Genomic DNA, 15,411 nt, shown 5'->3' on the forward strand with positions numbered 1-15,411 from the left:
CCCAAGATCCCTTTTCTGCTCCATAATGTGGGGCTGTGTCAGGAGGATCCTGGTAACAAGTTGGGGATTCTGACCTGGGTCAGTTCCTAGGCTGTCAGCTGGGCCACCTCTAGGCTCCAGGCAGGGCATCACACCAATGGTAGATGATGGCTCTGTAAGCCAGGTCAAGCTCATTCATTCTGAGGCTACATTAATAGAGGCAGTGGTCAGGAGGTGGGAGGTAAAAGACAATTTAGAAACCGTACTGGTCATATCACCTCTGGGGCACTGCTGGACTCCATGCTCCCAGGAGGTTGTGAACAAACTCGGGTTATGGGGCTGGAGCTCCCTGAATAGCATCACTGGGTTGGCCATGTCCCTGAGGAGTGGTTGTAAGGTGTGAGCTGTTCACCATGGAGAAGACTGACCTCAGAAGATCAACACCCTTCGGCCCCTCTCCCCAGGCAGGCAGAGCAAGCAGAGTCTGTGAGTCCAGGGTGCGGAGCTGGGACCCATGGGGAAGACGCAGGCAGTTGGATTTTAGCACCACGTGAGCAAAAATCCAAGAGTTAAATAAGATAAAAACGAGGAAAGTGCTTAAAAACAATGAAGTCCTGCCAGGGATGCTTGTGAATGGACTCTGCCATTGTCTAGTTGCCAGCAGATAACTTTGACGCATGAGCCACAGATAATAGAGATCGAAGAGACGTTTTCAGAGCAGAATGTTGTAAGCAACTGAGATATTCAACCATCTGAGCCAGAAACATTTCCCCACACACTGCTTGGCAAAGGAGAGCGATGGAGAGGGAGGTAGGAGGGGCCAACTATCTTTCCCTGGTCTAAGTCACAAAGCGAAGCAATGGGGACAAAGCACAGGTCAAAGCCCCCGCTATGTAAAGAACTGACGAGGGAGGGGTGATCAAGGGAGGCTGAGTGCCTGTGGGCCTGGAGGCCTGTGTCCGTGACGAGGGACAAAGGGCAGGGAGCAAGAATGTTCCTAAAGGCCTCTAAATCCTTCGCCTGGTGACCCAGGTGGCCGGGTCTCCCCTCTCCACCGGGAGAGGAAATGCCAAACCCAGTTCCTGAGGGTGGGGACAGTGCACAGAGCATCCCAGCTCTGCAGACACTGTTGTGGGAGCCGCGGACCACCTGGCTCCAAGTGGGACAACCTTTTCCTGCTGCAGGGACAGTGTCCATACCTGCCCCCACCCAGGAAACAGCCAGAGGGGCAGAGTCCTGCTCCGACCCAGGGGGTCCTGGAGGGAAGGGGACAGCCTCCTGCATGCTCACTATCTGCCCCTTCCTCCTCCTTTTCCAATCCCACTGCAGCACTGGGCCCTCCTTTCCTCCACTTGCTCCCTTCTCTCACATTTGTTCCCCAAATCCAAACTCCTCGCCATGCCCCGACAGTGCCCTCCTCACCCAGCCCCGACCTGCCCTGCTCCCCCCGCCCCCACTCACTGTGGGCCCTTCTCTCCTTCAGTCTCACCCCAGGGCCTTTGCACCTGCCGTTGCCTCCACCTGCAAAACCCAGCCTCTCATCCTCAGTCTCAGCTCAGCTGTCACCTCAGGAAGGCTTTCCTGGGCCACCTGGGCCAATGTTGCTCTCACCCCCACCCTGCCCCACTCTCACACGATTTTGTTTTCTTCACGGCCCCACCACTCCTGGAAAAATCTCATATTTACATTTTCCCATTTGCTGTTCAGCATCTGCTCCCGCACGCCCACCAGAATGTAAGGTTTCTTCAAGGCTGTGTCTCCAGGGCCTATAACTCACTAAGCATAAGCTGAATAAACGAATGAAAGAATGAATGAGTGGCTCATTGTCTCTTTATTTATTTAGAGACAGGGGCTCACTTTGTTGCCTGGGCTAGGGTGCAGTGGCGTGATCATGGTTCACTGCAGCCTCGACCTCCTGGGCTCAGATGATCCTCCAACCTCAGCCTCCCAAGTAGCCGGGACCACAGGCATGCACCACCATGCCCAGCTAAGTTTTTATTATTTTTTTTTACAGACAGGGTCTTGCTATGTTGCCCAGGCTGGTCATTTTCTCTTTAGTTCCCACGTGTATTCCTTTGCTTCCCATTCTCACTCACACCTCCATCTCTCCAACCTCCCCATCTCCACTGAGGCTGAGCATTTCCTTAGGGCCTGGCCAGGGGCACAGCATGGGTCATGCTCTGCCAATGGGGAGAGCAGTGACTCATGGAGAGGCCAGAGGCCTGGTGTCCCTGGCATCCTCTCTGCCCCAGGTAGAGGCACAGGTACGTCACAACCCTTCTGCAGGAATGAGGCTGTGGGGGCAGCAGGGGCCACTGGGCCCAATAGAAGCACCCACAGCTGGAATCCTGAAAAGACGCGGACCCCCACCTCTCCTCCTCCTGCTTCCTGCCAGGGCCTTCCACCCTCTGGACCTGATAGGAAGTCAGAAGTCAAGGTTTCCTGAGTGGGGTAGATCCCGGGGGTCACCCCCAAGGGCCACTGCAGGACTGAGAAAGAGTCTGGGGGGAGCATCCCCACCCCATCATCTCAATTGGCTCCTCTGGTCTCTGACGCAGGCATCAGGCACTTTCTCCGTCTTCTGTGAGGTGCTCTGTGGGCAGCTCCACGGCAGAACAGGAGCCCCTCTCCCCAACAATGCTGCCCTCCTAGTCCCCCCGTGGAAATTCTGGAAGTAAGACGTGTGTCTCTGTGGCTGTCCTCCTTTCTCTCCCTGATGAGATGGTGCAAGAGGGAGGGCAGGTGACCTGGGTACACAGTGACTGGGGACATGCTGACAGGCTGCGCCCCAAGGAACTAGCTCCAAGCTGCAGGGTCTCCATGGAGATTGGCAGGGCCTCTTCCCTCTGGGGCAGATGTGGGCACACAGGACAAAGGCCAGAGCAGGAATCAAGGGACACCAGTCACGGGGCTGGCCCTGCTCGGCCCCCTCAGGCCTGATGGATGGGCCCGAGCTCCTCCCTATGAGGAGCTATCTGGGGTTGGAGGGGGCTTGCTTCCAAGACTCCAGTGGCCGGAGGGCTGTGGAGGGAGGAGAAGCCACGGGTAAATGCCTGGGTCTCGGGAAGGATAGGTGAAATCACGTGGGTGCAGAGGCGCAGCCACAGTGAGCCCAGGTCACTCTTCCCCCAAATCCTGCTCTGAGGGAGGACCTATGGCCCTCAATGTGGCTGAGCTGGAAGTGTCAGGGAGGTCCTGGGATGACCACTCCCCAGAGAACTGCACTGATGTCCCTGCTAAACAGATAGCTGTCAAGTGGGTGGGGGAGGGCCGCAGGGGACCCCCCAAGTCTGGACGGCCGGTTAGAGGAGAGGGACCAGGCCACCGCAGGCCAGACCACACACAGGGCCAGCCTCGTCCGAGGTCACATGGGGACGTCTGGAACAATGGCAGGAGGACTGGCAGGGAGCTAGTGAAGCCGCAAGAGGCGCCTGTCCCGTGGGTGGCCCAGTGACTGCACCTGGCAGGTCATGCAGACTGACCGAGGTGACTGTCGTAGAGCGTCTAGCACAGGTCGGGCGCACAGCAGTGACCAATACACGTGCCAATGGCTGCGTGAGTAGGCCAGAGGGATGCAGGTAAGCAGGTGGGCAGGCAGATGGCATGGACGGCCTGCCCAGGGTCCAGGGAAGCAGCTGGTGCGTTCCCCCCAGCACAGCCACCCCCTCTCCATCCCTGCCCTCTGCCCACCTCACCTGACGGGCCCAAGGAGCTGGGCCTTGGTCCTGGAGAAAACCTCGAGGGCCACACTCCTCAGCAGGCCCTGCATCCACCACAAGTCTGCCGGCACATCGGGCAGCCACGCCACCAACCTGGAGGAAGGGGCAGGTCAGCTTTGTCCAGGTGAGCCTGGGGTGTGGCCTCACCAAGCCCACCCTCCCCACAGGCCCAGAGCAGAGCCGGGGGCCCCTGCACCTGAGGGCTGCCCAGGTTAGGGAAGAAGTGCCAGCAGCGTCGGCCACTGTTGCAGAGCAGGTCGGAGCCACAGGGGCACCTGCAGGGTTGGAATGATCCGAAATGGACTTTGAACTTGGCAGAGGTGGCCAGGCCTTAGGTTCCTTGACTCCAGAGGAAACAAGTAGGAAGCGCAGGGAGGGAGAGGGTGGACCTTTAGGGTCAGGCTGGCTTGAGGGTACAGCCCAGCTTCCCTCCCCATCAGCTGGGTGACCTGCACAGGTCAGGGAACCTGTCTGGGCCTCCATTTCTTCACCAGTCAAATGAGGACAGTCACCTCACCCATAGTTCCTAACGTCCTCCTTATCTCCGTCCATTTCTCTCTCTTCTCTCCAGGCCAGCCCCTGCCCTCCCCACCCCATGCCCCTTCGTCCACTCTCCTCTCAGAAGCTGCTGGCCCTCCGAAAACACAGCTAACAGAGCCCCTTCTTGCTCAAGATGTCCCCATGGTTCCCCACTGCCTTCATGATGGAGCCAGCCCCAGATTCAGGGTCCTTGGAACTGCGTCTTCCCAGCAGAGAGGAGAGACAGCATGAGTCTGTCTGCAGGGCCACAGCCCTGTGGGGCCAGGTGTGAGAAAGCCCTGGCAGACACCTCAGACACTGGCCACTGCAGGGCCTCAACCTGCACCACAGCACCCTTGGAGGGGCCCCTACACCAGAGCTCAAACTAGGCGTGTAGTCCAGAGAATGTGGTGTGATGGCAAGACATAAGCTGGACTGTCACCTCCCTTGTTCTGGACCTCCTGCCTCTATTAATGCAACCTACGTGTTGAACATATGTATTGTGAAATATACCAAGAGTGAACTTCTCTGTGGTCTGGGCAGGCTCCCCTTTGGGGCTCACACAATGAGTTTTTTTTTTTTTTCAACTGAAAAGGTTGGACTTTACATTTATACTTTTGGATTTCAACTTGTGGTTTCCGTAACCAGCTCAGCGTGAGGAGAATCTGTCGATAGAGAAAGCTCTCTTGGCTTTGGGCCACTGGCAATTTCAACAGCACGGCTGACCCAGTCATTAACTCAACATCAAGCAGGACAGAGACCTGTGGTTCACCGTCATAGACCTTCTTCCAGAGAATTTTTAAAAATACAGGTCTCCCCATGACACCTCGCTGCTTAAACCCTTCCCAGCCTTTCCACCACTCTCCGGACAAAGACCACACTCGGCTGGCTCCAGAGCTCCGTGCATCCGCCCCTCCAGCCTCCCCTGCGTCGCGTACGGCACACTCCCTGAGGCTCCAGCTCTATGGCCTCCCTTCCTGCTCCTCGAATGGGCCTTTCTCCCTCCTGCCTCTGGATCTTTGCACATGCTGTGCCATCTACCGAGAACGTTCTCCTTGTCCTCTTCGCCTGGTGGATGCTGACTCATCCTTCCGATTATAGTCTAAGAGTCATCTCCTCCGGGCAGCCTTCCCTGGCCAGAGAGTCCCTAGATTGAGCTGTGCAGCTGGAAGCCAGTGTAGACCTCTTCCAGGGAACCTCTAGGTGGAGCTGTAGTTACAGGTGAGTGTGTGATAATTTGTAGGTCGTGAGCTCCACCAGGCCAGGAGCTGGGTCTGCGTCAGGGCTGCTTCCATGGCCCCCAGCCAGGCCTTGGCCCCTGAGAGGTCCTCAGAAACTGCTGGTGGAATGAATGAACAACTGATGCAGAGGGGCACATTAACCAGCAAGTTAGAATGTTACTGAGAGCCTAACCACAGCCGGCCTGACTTGGAAGGGGCTTGTTTTACAGAAAAGGAACCCGTAGCGGTGGCTCACGCCTGTCATCCCAGCACTTTGGGAGGGCGAGGCGGGCGGACTGCCTGAGCTCAGGAGTTCCCCACTAGCCTGGGTAATAAGGTGAAATCCCATCTCTCTTAAAATACAAAAAAATTAGCCGGGCGTGGCGGTGTGCGCCTGTGGTCCCAGCTACTTAGGAGGCTGAGGCAGGAGAACTGCTTGAACCCGGAAGGCGGAGGTTGCAGTGAGCCGAAATCACGCCACTGCACTCCACCCTGGGCAATAGAGTGAGACTCCGTCAAAAAAAAAAAAAAAAAAGAAAGAGAAGAGAAAAGAAACCTGTAGCCCAGAGAGGTCAAGAAACTCAGGCCCAGCCACACAGCCAACCTGAGATTCTGATGGGTGGAGCAATGGTCCAAGGTCAGGGAGACAGTGTAGGGCCCAGGAGGCCGACCAGGAAGCCCCCGGCTTCCAATTGTACCCACCATGCCACTTCCCCACCAGTCTCATTTTGCAGAGGAGATCACAGAGGCTCTGAGTCATGCAGCCAACGCCACTCAGTGTGGGGACACCACCCTGGCTCCCCCCACCCCGCCCAGCCCTGACCACCCAGTGTGCCAGCCGCCCCTCCTGCCATGGGCACCAGTCTCTGCCACAAGCCAGGCCCTTCCCAGGCCCCCTGGCCGAGCCTTACCTTCTGCTGCGGAAGTAGATGTACTCGAAGGGCAGCGTGCAGGGTAGCAGCAGGTACGTCAGCACCTGTCCAGGCCCTGAGCGCCAGAAGCAGGCCCACCAGCTGGGATCCCTCGTACATGCTTTCTTCAGTGCTGCAAGAGAAGCCCCGACATGGCCCTGCCCACCTGGAGTCTGTGGGCTGGCAGCCTGAGCGCCCCCATCTCACACGGTAAGAGACTGCACCCCCTCCACCTTCTGCAGATGAAGAAGCAACACTGAGCAAGCCCCCACCACAGGCCAGCAGGTAGCTCTGCGCTCATCGTTGTCCATGAGACAGGTGGTGTATGCCCTCTCGTAGATGAGGAGACTGAGGTTCAGAGTGGAGAAGTGACTTGCCTAAGGACCATCAACAGGAAGTGGCAGGGCCAGGATGGACTTGAGGACTCTCAGGCTCCTGAGCTCTTTCTACCTCTCCTGCCCTTCTGGAAAGTCTGTGGCCTGCTAGGTTGGGACAGATGCTCTCACCACACTCTCTCAGCAACAGTAACACGACAGCGTTATTAATAACCACAGCTGCATCTGTGACCGCAGCAACCATTTCCTGGGTCCTCTATTCACTGACCTGACCAGAGTGGAAGGAACCAGCATCTGAGCTGGGACGGAGCCAGAGCCCAAGTCCCAGCCTCCAGACATAGCTCAGGCCACCACGTCCACTCTGGCCACTGCCCTCTGGAGACAGGGCATTTGAGGATTCACAGCACAGGCCAGAGACCCTGCTGCACATCCACCTGCCTAGTGTCCTAGGACAAGTCCTAGCTTCCTTCTCTGTAAACTGGGGATTCCGGCAGGACATTCCTCCCTGGGCAGGCAGGTGAGGATTAGAGATGAGATTCACAATTCCCTCCCCAGCTGGGGAGGGCACAGCGCCCAGGAGTTGGTGCTCCACCCGAGGCAGATCTCTGGTGCCCCCGTGTGGCTGCAGGGACACAGAATCTGCCGGGTTCCAGAATCCCAAGCTTGGACCTCAGGGGCTCGGCACAGGTCCACGCCCGTTTCTGCACGTCCTCGTGTCGTCTCCGGCATAGAAAGGGGCCCCCTCCTCATCCCCTTGCCCACCCCACTCCCTGATCTGGCCTCGACAGCCATCGCTCTCCTCCCAGCCTCCCACCCCTTCAGCCTCTTCCCACCCAGCTGGGTCCACCACCCCCTCCCGCCCACCTCACTCGCTCCTCCCACAGCTTTCAAGGCCACCTGCCCACCCTACAAGCCTCCCAAGCTCACCTCTGCTGCCTGCCCCTCATGCTGCAGCCACAGGGACCTCCTGGCTCTCCCTCCCCAACCCCAGGGCCTTTGCACGTGCCGTGCCCTCTCCCCGATGCTCTTCTGCCTCTTGGCCTGGCCAAAATCTCCTTTCCAGCTTCACTTAGATGCTGCTCAAACTCACCCCCCGCCATCATTACATGTGCCTGTGGGACTCTGTACTTTCCTGTTGTTGCAGTTGTGACATTTAGTCACACAGCAGGAGAGCAGACTAAATGGTTCTGAGTAGAACCCCTGGTTCTGCCATTTGCTACTGTGTGACCTTGGGCAAGTCGCTTAACTTCTCTGTGCTATGGTTTCCTCATCTGTACAATGAGAACAATTCTGTACTATCCTCAGATGGTTGTTAGAAGGATGAAATGAATTCATTTTCATCTGGGGAATCCAGAACCCTCTGTGTGTGCCTCTCCTATGTCTGTCAACACTCCCACCCTTTCCGGGGCAGTGGGCAAAGACATGGCTTTCGCAGGCACAGGCTTGGGTTCAAATCCCCTAGTTGCAGGCTCTGAGCCCTTGGTAAGTCCCTTCCTTTCTCTGAGGTTTGGTTTCCTCATCAGTGAAGTGGGTACAAATAATGCCTAGGCCCAGTGTTGTGGGGAAGAATGAATGATACCACATGTAAAAAGCCCATAGTACCACACTTGGCATTTAGTAGGTGCTCAGTAAATGAGTCCTGTCCTCTTCCAGACCACAAGTGCCTTCAAGGCAGGGTCCCTGAGCCCAGGCCCCTGAATGCAGGGCCCTGGTAGGTGAGCAAATGCAGGAAGAGTCCCTACCAGCCTCCAGCTCTGGCGAGAGCTGCTCAAAGTTGGGTACGTCCTTGACTTGCACACGGGGCACTTTCCAGTTGAGAGACAGGCCCCCCTTCCGGCATTGGTCACAGCCACCATCCCAGTTTCCATCAGCCCGGGCTGGGGGTTCTTTAGACACCAGTGTCCATAGCACTGGTTCCTTGGTGAGTCCTAGGTCAGGGGAAGGGAGAGGATAAGTCAGGCATCTGAGCCTCCCCAAGACGCCCCATGCTGCCCACATCCCCCAGTGCCCAAACCCAGTTCTGGGGATCCACTGTGCTGTGGGACGGACCCACGGCTTATTCCGGATGACTCCCTTCTGCCTTCCCCTGGCCCTGCTCTGCCCTGCTCCCTGCCCACTTTCGAGTGGCTCATCAGAGCCCAGACCCCAAAGACACAATCCAGAGTTCGATTTCTGGCTCCACCACCTGCAAGTCATGTGACCCAATGCCCTTTGCCTCAGTTTCCAGCTCTGTAAAAGAGGAAAAGTAAGACCTGCTTTATACAGTTACTCTGAGAACTAAACAAGATAAATACATAAAGCTTAAGCTCACATCTGGGCACATATTAAGCGCTCGCCAAATGCCTCCTGACTGTGTGTTTTTGGTTGCAACTTAGGACTTGAGCACATGAGTTCTGGAGCCAGGTGGCCTGCGTCTGAACGTCTACTCCACCAATTTGAAGAGCACTGTCCTGTGGATGATGTTCAGGCTCTCCAGCCCAGACCTCTCTGGCACACCCACTGCCCCAGGAACACACACACACATATACACACACACACACACACACCTCCTGCCATATTGAGTTATGTGCCGTCAAGGTGCCTGCCTCTGTGCCTTCTCTCTTGTTTTTCCCTCTGCCTAGAATGCCCTCTTCTTTTGCTGGAATCTTCAGTTTTGCTGGTGTCTTCATAACTAGTCAAAACCCAGCTTATCTGTCACTACCTCCAGGAAGCCCTCCTTGCCTACCCCCAACTCCCAGGCTGAGTCCAATGCCTCCTCTGGACTCCCACAGCCTTGAGCATCCCTCCGTCACTGCACCCATCTCCCTGGGTTGTCTCTCTCTGAGCCTGTCCCCCTGCACCAGGCTGCGGGCTGCTCAGCAGTAGAACTTGTATGTGATTCTTCTCTGAGTCCCCAGTACTCAGCTCAGGTCCAGCCCAGAGCAGAGGATGAGGAAGAGAGTGAGTGAGCCCAGGTCTCTAGCAGGTCAAAGGCCCAAGAGGCAGGGTCCACCTGGCACCATGTGGGACAGGATCCCCAGCCACTGTGGACTGCCACCTACCACGTCTCTCCAGGAACCTCAGGGCATCCAGGTAGCCTTGTCTGCAGCTATCAGCCACTACCTGCCAACACACAGGGCAAGGGTGGGATGGGCAAGGCCTGGACCTGCCCCTCGAGCGGATGTCACAGGCCAGAGGCTTATCTTCAACTGGAGATAGTCCCAGCCCAGCCTATTTTCCCCAAGTGACCATTCAGCAGGGCTCAGGGACCCCTGGGGACCTTAGCACTGGGCAGGAGGGGCCAGAGGCCTGCAGGCAGCACAGATCTGCTTGGCTAGTTCTGTCCCTGCAGGCCCATTGCATCTCCCCTCTGAGACACCCTGGCTGCTCTTGCCCCAGCCCCTCCCTTCTCTTGCCTCAGTTTCTGCCTCTGGAAAATGGGATAACAAGGCCTGGGATGGCTGGGACTTTGTCTGGCCCTTTGTAGGGCAGTGGATGGGGGTTCTCTTTGCCCCTTTGATGTTCACTTCCAGTACCAGACTGAGGTGGGCTGAGGAACCAGGAGCCCCACCTGCCTGTCTGATTAAAGTCCTACTGGTGGCAAAGGGTGCTGTCCCCCTCACATCCTTGCTGTGAGACTTCAGCGTGGCAGTGCCAACTCTCTGAGTGCCTCAGCTTCCTTATCTAGAAAATGGGGCTGGGGTTTCCTGCCCACCCAGGGGTGTGGGAAGTACCAGGGTAAATGAACATGACTTTGTCTTGTGACTTAGAAAGCACTACACAAACCTGAGAGGTAGAAGGGACAAGGAAGAGCCAGGATGTGGTTGGGGCAGAGGAGAGTGTGTGTGTGTGTGTGTGTGTGTGTGTGTGTGTGTGTGTGTGTGTATGTGTGTTTCTTTCTTTCCTTTTTTTTTTTTTTTGAGATGGAGTCTCACTCTGTCACCCAGGCTAGAGTGTAATGGCATGATCTCAGCTCACTGCAATCTCCATCTCCCAGGTTCAAGCAATTCTCTTGCTTCAGCTTCCTGAGTAGCTGAAATTACAGGCATGCGCCACCACGCCCAGCTAATTTTTGTATTTTTAGTAGAGACAGGGTTTCACCATGTTGGCCAGGTTGGTCTTAAACTCCTGACCTTAAGTGATCTGCCAGCCTTGGCCTCCCAAAGTGCTGTGATTACAGGCATGAGCCACCATACCCGGCCGGGAGGAGTATATTTCAATAGTTGTCGAATTGTCTATTTTCCAGTAATACCAAGGGGTAAAAAACCCTTCCTTCGTTTTTTTCTTTGCATTTGTGCCTTGCCTCCACAATGGATGGTCAAGTTGGCCACAGTCAAGGACAGTGGTCAAGAGCATGGGCCTGAGCCAGCTGAAGGTCTGAATCCTGGTTTTGCTGCTGCCAGGCTGTGTGACTTTGAAGAAGTTGCTTAACCTCTCTGAGCCATAGCATCCTCCCCTGAGAAATGGAAATGATACCGGTACCTGCCTACAGACCCTGGCCCAGAGGAGCACAGGCAAAGGCCCTGCTCAAAGGCCAGCTGAGCAGAGTTGGCGCGACTGTGTCCCATTGACATGGGGCCAGTCCTCACTCATCACTGGCTCAAGGCGGCAAGAACAGTAAGGACACAACTGAACCCCAAGCTTAGGATTCAGGTGTTTGGCCGTCAGACTCGGGACATGTGTTGTAACTGCCTTCAGGCTCGGGGGGCAGTGGGGGCCAGAAGCACACAGAGTCTGACTCACGGGGCCCTTGACCTTGGCCAAGCCTCTAACACCCACAGGGCCAGACCTACCTCGACGCTGGGGGGTATGAGACATATGAACCCCAGGAAGAAGTTCTCGGTGGAGATTTGGAAGCTGAAGTTGAAGGCGTTCAGCTCATGCAGGCTGGGGGAGGTGCTCTGGGGGCAGATGTCCACTGTCCCATGGAAGGGCGACACCGTGATGGTGGAGGGGCAGTCCGCAAAGGGCAAGCTGTTGCTCAGAGCCCCATCGATGTAGCGCTGCAATTTGTGGGGGGGCAGGTGGATGGTGCCGCCCTCTCAGAGGGCCTCCCACACTGGCTGCAGCCGGTGACCCTCCAGCTGTCCCTGAGTCACCAGGGCCACTCCAGCCCAGGAGGCTGAATGCCCCCCAGGAGCAGGGGGAGAGCCTGGCACACAGTAGGTGCTCAAGGAGCGCTGGTTTCCTCCACCAGAGCACCTCTCCACGGTGTGCACCCCAGGCTGCCCAGAGCACAGAACAGGGTTCCAAAGTGCACTCACCTCCCCTCTGAACTCGGGGGGGATCAGCCCGCAGTAGAAAGGAACGTATAAGGTGCAGACCAAGGCCTAGGAAGAGAAGAGTCAGCGGGAACACAATTGTGCATGCTTCTTGCATTCAGAACCTCCCCTGGGCACGGTTTCTAATCCCAACAGCCTGCAAAGGAGGTGTCCTCAGTCCTACGTCCAGATGAGGGAGCTGAGGCATCTCCTCCCAGCCAAGCTCTCCAAGGGAAGCAGGGATTGGAGCACCTCTGTCTTGACACCCACCTCCTCTTTCTGTGGGTGTGCAGGGAAGGAGGCCAGGTGCAGGCTCCTGAGGAAGCCAGCCAGGGACCCCAAAGAGTGGCCCAGACTCCTTGCCTGTGTAGCAGTTGGGATGGGGCCTGGCACATAGTAGCTGCTCAGTATACATTAGCTGCCATCACTGTTATCAGTCTGTGGGAACAAAACTGTCACCTGCATCTCCATCTGGTCAGGGCCAGGATGGGTTCTGCACCTCCCAGAGAGAGGTGGGGTGTTTCCAAGGGTTCCATGAGACAAAGTCCTATATTCAAAAGATTGCAAGCTCTGGGTTGGTGGTTCTCAACTAGGAGTGATTTTCTCCCCTACAGGACACCTAACAATGTCAGAGACATTTTTGGTTGTCACACTGTGTGCCTGCACTTGAGCGTGCACGTGCACACTATTGGCAAATGTCAATAGTGTCAGGATCTATGTGAAGCATCTTTTTTAGACATCCTATTTCATTTCAATATTGGATGGTTCCTTACCTCCTTACTTGGAGATGAGTTCATTATCGATACCGCCTGCCCCCCAGAACCACTGAGCATAGAAGCCCCAGGAGGCAAGGGTTTCTGTCTGTTTTGCTCCCTGTTACAGTCACAGTGCGTAGAACAGTGACTGGCACATAATAGGTGTTCAATAAATGTCAGCCCACCGCCAAAAAGCGGCGGGAGGATGGAGTCGGGTGGAGGCTGGGGCTAGCCAGCTGCCGTCTGGAAAGAGCAGTCCCTGTGGGGGCCCTGACTTAGCAGCCTGACTCTGCCGTTCCCCAGCCAGAGCCTTCTGTGTGCAGCAACCTGGAAAGTCTCCAGACCCACCCTGCCGACCCTCTCTGGGCCTCAGTTTCCTCACCTACAAACAGGTCCGCCCGCCCTCCCTCCTTCCGCCCCTGCAGAAACGTCTGCCGGGGAAGTACCTGGATGTCACTCTGGACTAGATGGAGCCCGCCCACCTGCCGCCCACCAGCCAAGCCCTGCCCCCCCCCGCCCCGTCCACCTGGATGAGCTCATCGCGGGTGGCGAAGTCAGTGACCAAGAAGTTGCGGCCGTCGGGCCAGCGGGTCAGCGAGATGCCCAGCCGCTGGGAGGCCAGGACGTGGGCGTCAGGGGGCAGAATGTCCTGCAGCTGCCGCTTGATGTGCTCGATGGGCGCGTAGGCCGGGTGCAGGATGCTTAGGCTCAGCTGCTCCACCTGCCTAACCATGCCCAGGAGGTGGGAGCAGCAGAAGTCTGCAGTGGGGGCAGGGAAAGGGAGACCTCAGCGCCCAGGGGTCCTGCCAGCCCCTCCACACCCCCACCGCCCTCCTAGGTGCAATGGGAGCGGGGTCCTCCCCACTCCAGCTCAGAATTTCTGAGCTCGGCCCTGGATTCAAATGATCCGTTCACCTTTTCACTTTTTGCCCCGCCGACCTGGGAAACAGAGTTTCTGGCTCTGAGCCACGATCCCTCCTCTGCAAATGGGGGTCACCTAGTCCCCAGCCCTCGGTGTTCTCATGGGATTAAATGGGGCTGTGCCGGGGGTAGAGGGCGCAGAGCACAGCGCCGGGCACCAGCGTCTCTGGGCTCAATCCGCTTTCGTTAAGGTGTCCCCGCCCCTTTTCGCCCCCGCAGTCCGGGACTCACCGACCGACTCGCCGCAGACGATGCTGACTGCGTTGAGCGCCCCAGACGAGGAACCGTAGATGCGGCGGGCGCCCTGGAGGAGGCGCGGGGCGCGCTGGCGCAGGCATTCGGTGGCGCCCACGTGGTAGGCGCACAGGTAGCCGGCGCCGGAGAAGGACAGGTTCCAGCTGCCCTCCTCCTCTAAGAAGCCCATGGCAGGTGGACCGGGCGCGGTGATCGGGACGAGGAAGGGTCACTCCGTGACCCGGGATGGGGCCGGGATGTAGCCTTGGACGGGGCTGGGCCCAAATGTGGGCTCTGGAGGGAGCCGGGCTGGGGCTGGTTCTCCCTGCGCCGCCCCCGGGCTGCGTCACCTGCGCCCCAGCCAATGAAGTCCCCGGGTCGCGATTAGCCCCCACTCCAGTTGTGCGCCAGGTGTGCCCCAGAAGTGCCCGCGCGCTGTGTATACGCTGGCGCCGCCCCCACGCGCCCGCCCCGGATCCACATCGGGTCATAGGTTTCTGGGTGACACGGCAGGGGAGTGGGACCAAATCTTGCCTGATCTCTGGTAGTCTGGGCAGGTGTTATTCCAGTCCTCATTACGCAAATGAGGCAACTGAGGCTCAGCCCAAGATGGTGACAGCCAGGAAGTGGCAGAGTCGGACCCAGGACACCTGGTCTTTGGGGTCAAACCAGGCTTAAGTCCGCAGCTGTGCTGGTTCCAGGGAGGGACTTGAGGGAAAGGGAGGTCTCGGGGCCAGCCCCAGCTTCCATGATGTGGGTTTTCCCGGCTCCTGGCTCTCTCGGGTCAGCACTTTTTCAGCCCAATGTGAGGAGGCGTGGATGTGAGAACTTACAGAGGCCTTTCTGCTCTCATGGAACCCTGCACCTCCAAACCTTAAATACAGAGCCACCAGCAACTGTCCAGCCCTAGGGTGGGCCCTCCAGCAGAGACAGTGGGATCCCGGCTGGCAGCAGCCACCCACTCCCCCAAGTGTGTGAGTAGGGACCAGTGTACTGCCCGTGGCAGGGAGCAGATTCTGAACGCTGGAGAGGCCAAGGCACTCCTTCGGCCAGGAAGAGCCTCTGAGAGAACTCACCCACAACCCTGTCACCTGGATAGTTGTTCTGGAAATCAAGCAGGGCAACAGATGAAATTAAGTACCCACAAGAACTCCTCCAACGGATCCACAAGGGTGACACAGAAGAGAAGGCTGATGGCGATATTGCCAGAGCGGTGGTCATAGACGACCCCCTGAGGGGAATGGGTGAGGGAGACACAGTGGGGTCTTCCACAGACCATCAGAGGGTCTGGGACGTGCAGGTAAATGCAGAACGAGGTTTACTGCACACTGGCATTTATGCAAATATTTTAAAAACACTCTCTAGGCAGGGCGCAGTGGCTCACGCCTGTAATCCCAACACTTCGGGAGGCCGAGGCAGGTGGATCACCTGAGGTCGGAAGTTCAAGACCAGCCTGGCCAACATGGTGAAACCCCGTCTCTACTAAAAATACAAAAGCTAGCTGGGCGTGGTGGTATGTGCCTATAATCCCAGCTACTTGGGAGGCTGAGGCAGGAGAATCACTCAAACCCAGGAGGC

At 57.2% G+C, this 15,411-nt stretch overlaps 1 protein-coding gene across 3 annotated transcripts; it reads right to left on the minus strand.

Moving 5' to 3' along the window:
• Window positions 1–1,791: 1,791 nt before the first annotated feature.
• On the minus strand, window positions 1,792–14,156 carry PNPLA5 (patatin like phospholipase domain containing 5). 3 transcript variants are annotated; one of them, XM_032138982.1, is made up of 9 exons: window positions 13,831–14,156; window positions 13,205–13,437; window positions 11,927–11,992; window positions 11,456–11,665; window positions 9,725–9,785; window positions 8,426–8,611; window positions 6,349–6,481; window positions 3,675–3,791; window positions 1,792–3,000 (listed from the first exon to the last, which is right to left on the minus strand). In XM_032138982.1, the coding sequence occupies exons 1-9, from the start codon at window positions 14,021–14,023 to the stop codon at window positions 2,910–2,912; spliced, it is 1,290 nt and encodes a 429-aa protein (XP_031994873.1). In that variant the 5' UTR covers window positions 14,024–14,156; the 3' UTR covers window positions 1,792–2,909. The 3 variants fall into 3 exon arrangements, with proteins under 3 accessions (XP_031994873.1, XP_058287298.1, XP_031994874.1); XM_058431315.1 differs by lacking the exons at window positions 11,927–11,992; window positions 13,205–13,437 and having other exon boundaries at window positions 1,851–3,000; window positions 11,456–11,636; window positions 13,827–14,023; XM_032138983.2 differs by lacking the exons at window positions 13,205–13,437; window positions 13,831–14,156 and having other exon boundaries at window positions 1,851–3,000; window positions 11,456–11,636; window positions 11,923–12,041.
• Window positions 14,157–15,411: the final 1,255 nt, after the last annotated feature.

Source organism: Hylobates moloch, unplaced genomic scaffold, assembly GCF_009828535.3.
Source record: "Hylobates moloch isolate HMO894 unplaced genomic scaffold, HMol_V3 SCAFFOLD_19, whole genome shotgun sequence".
Lineage (NCBI taxonomy): Eukaryota > Metazoa > Chordata > Mammalia > Primates > Hylobatidae > Hylobates > Hylobates moloch.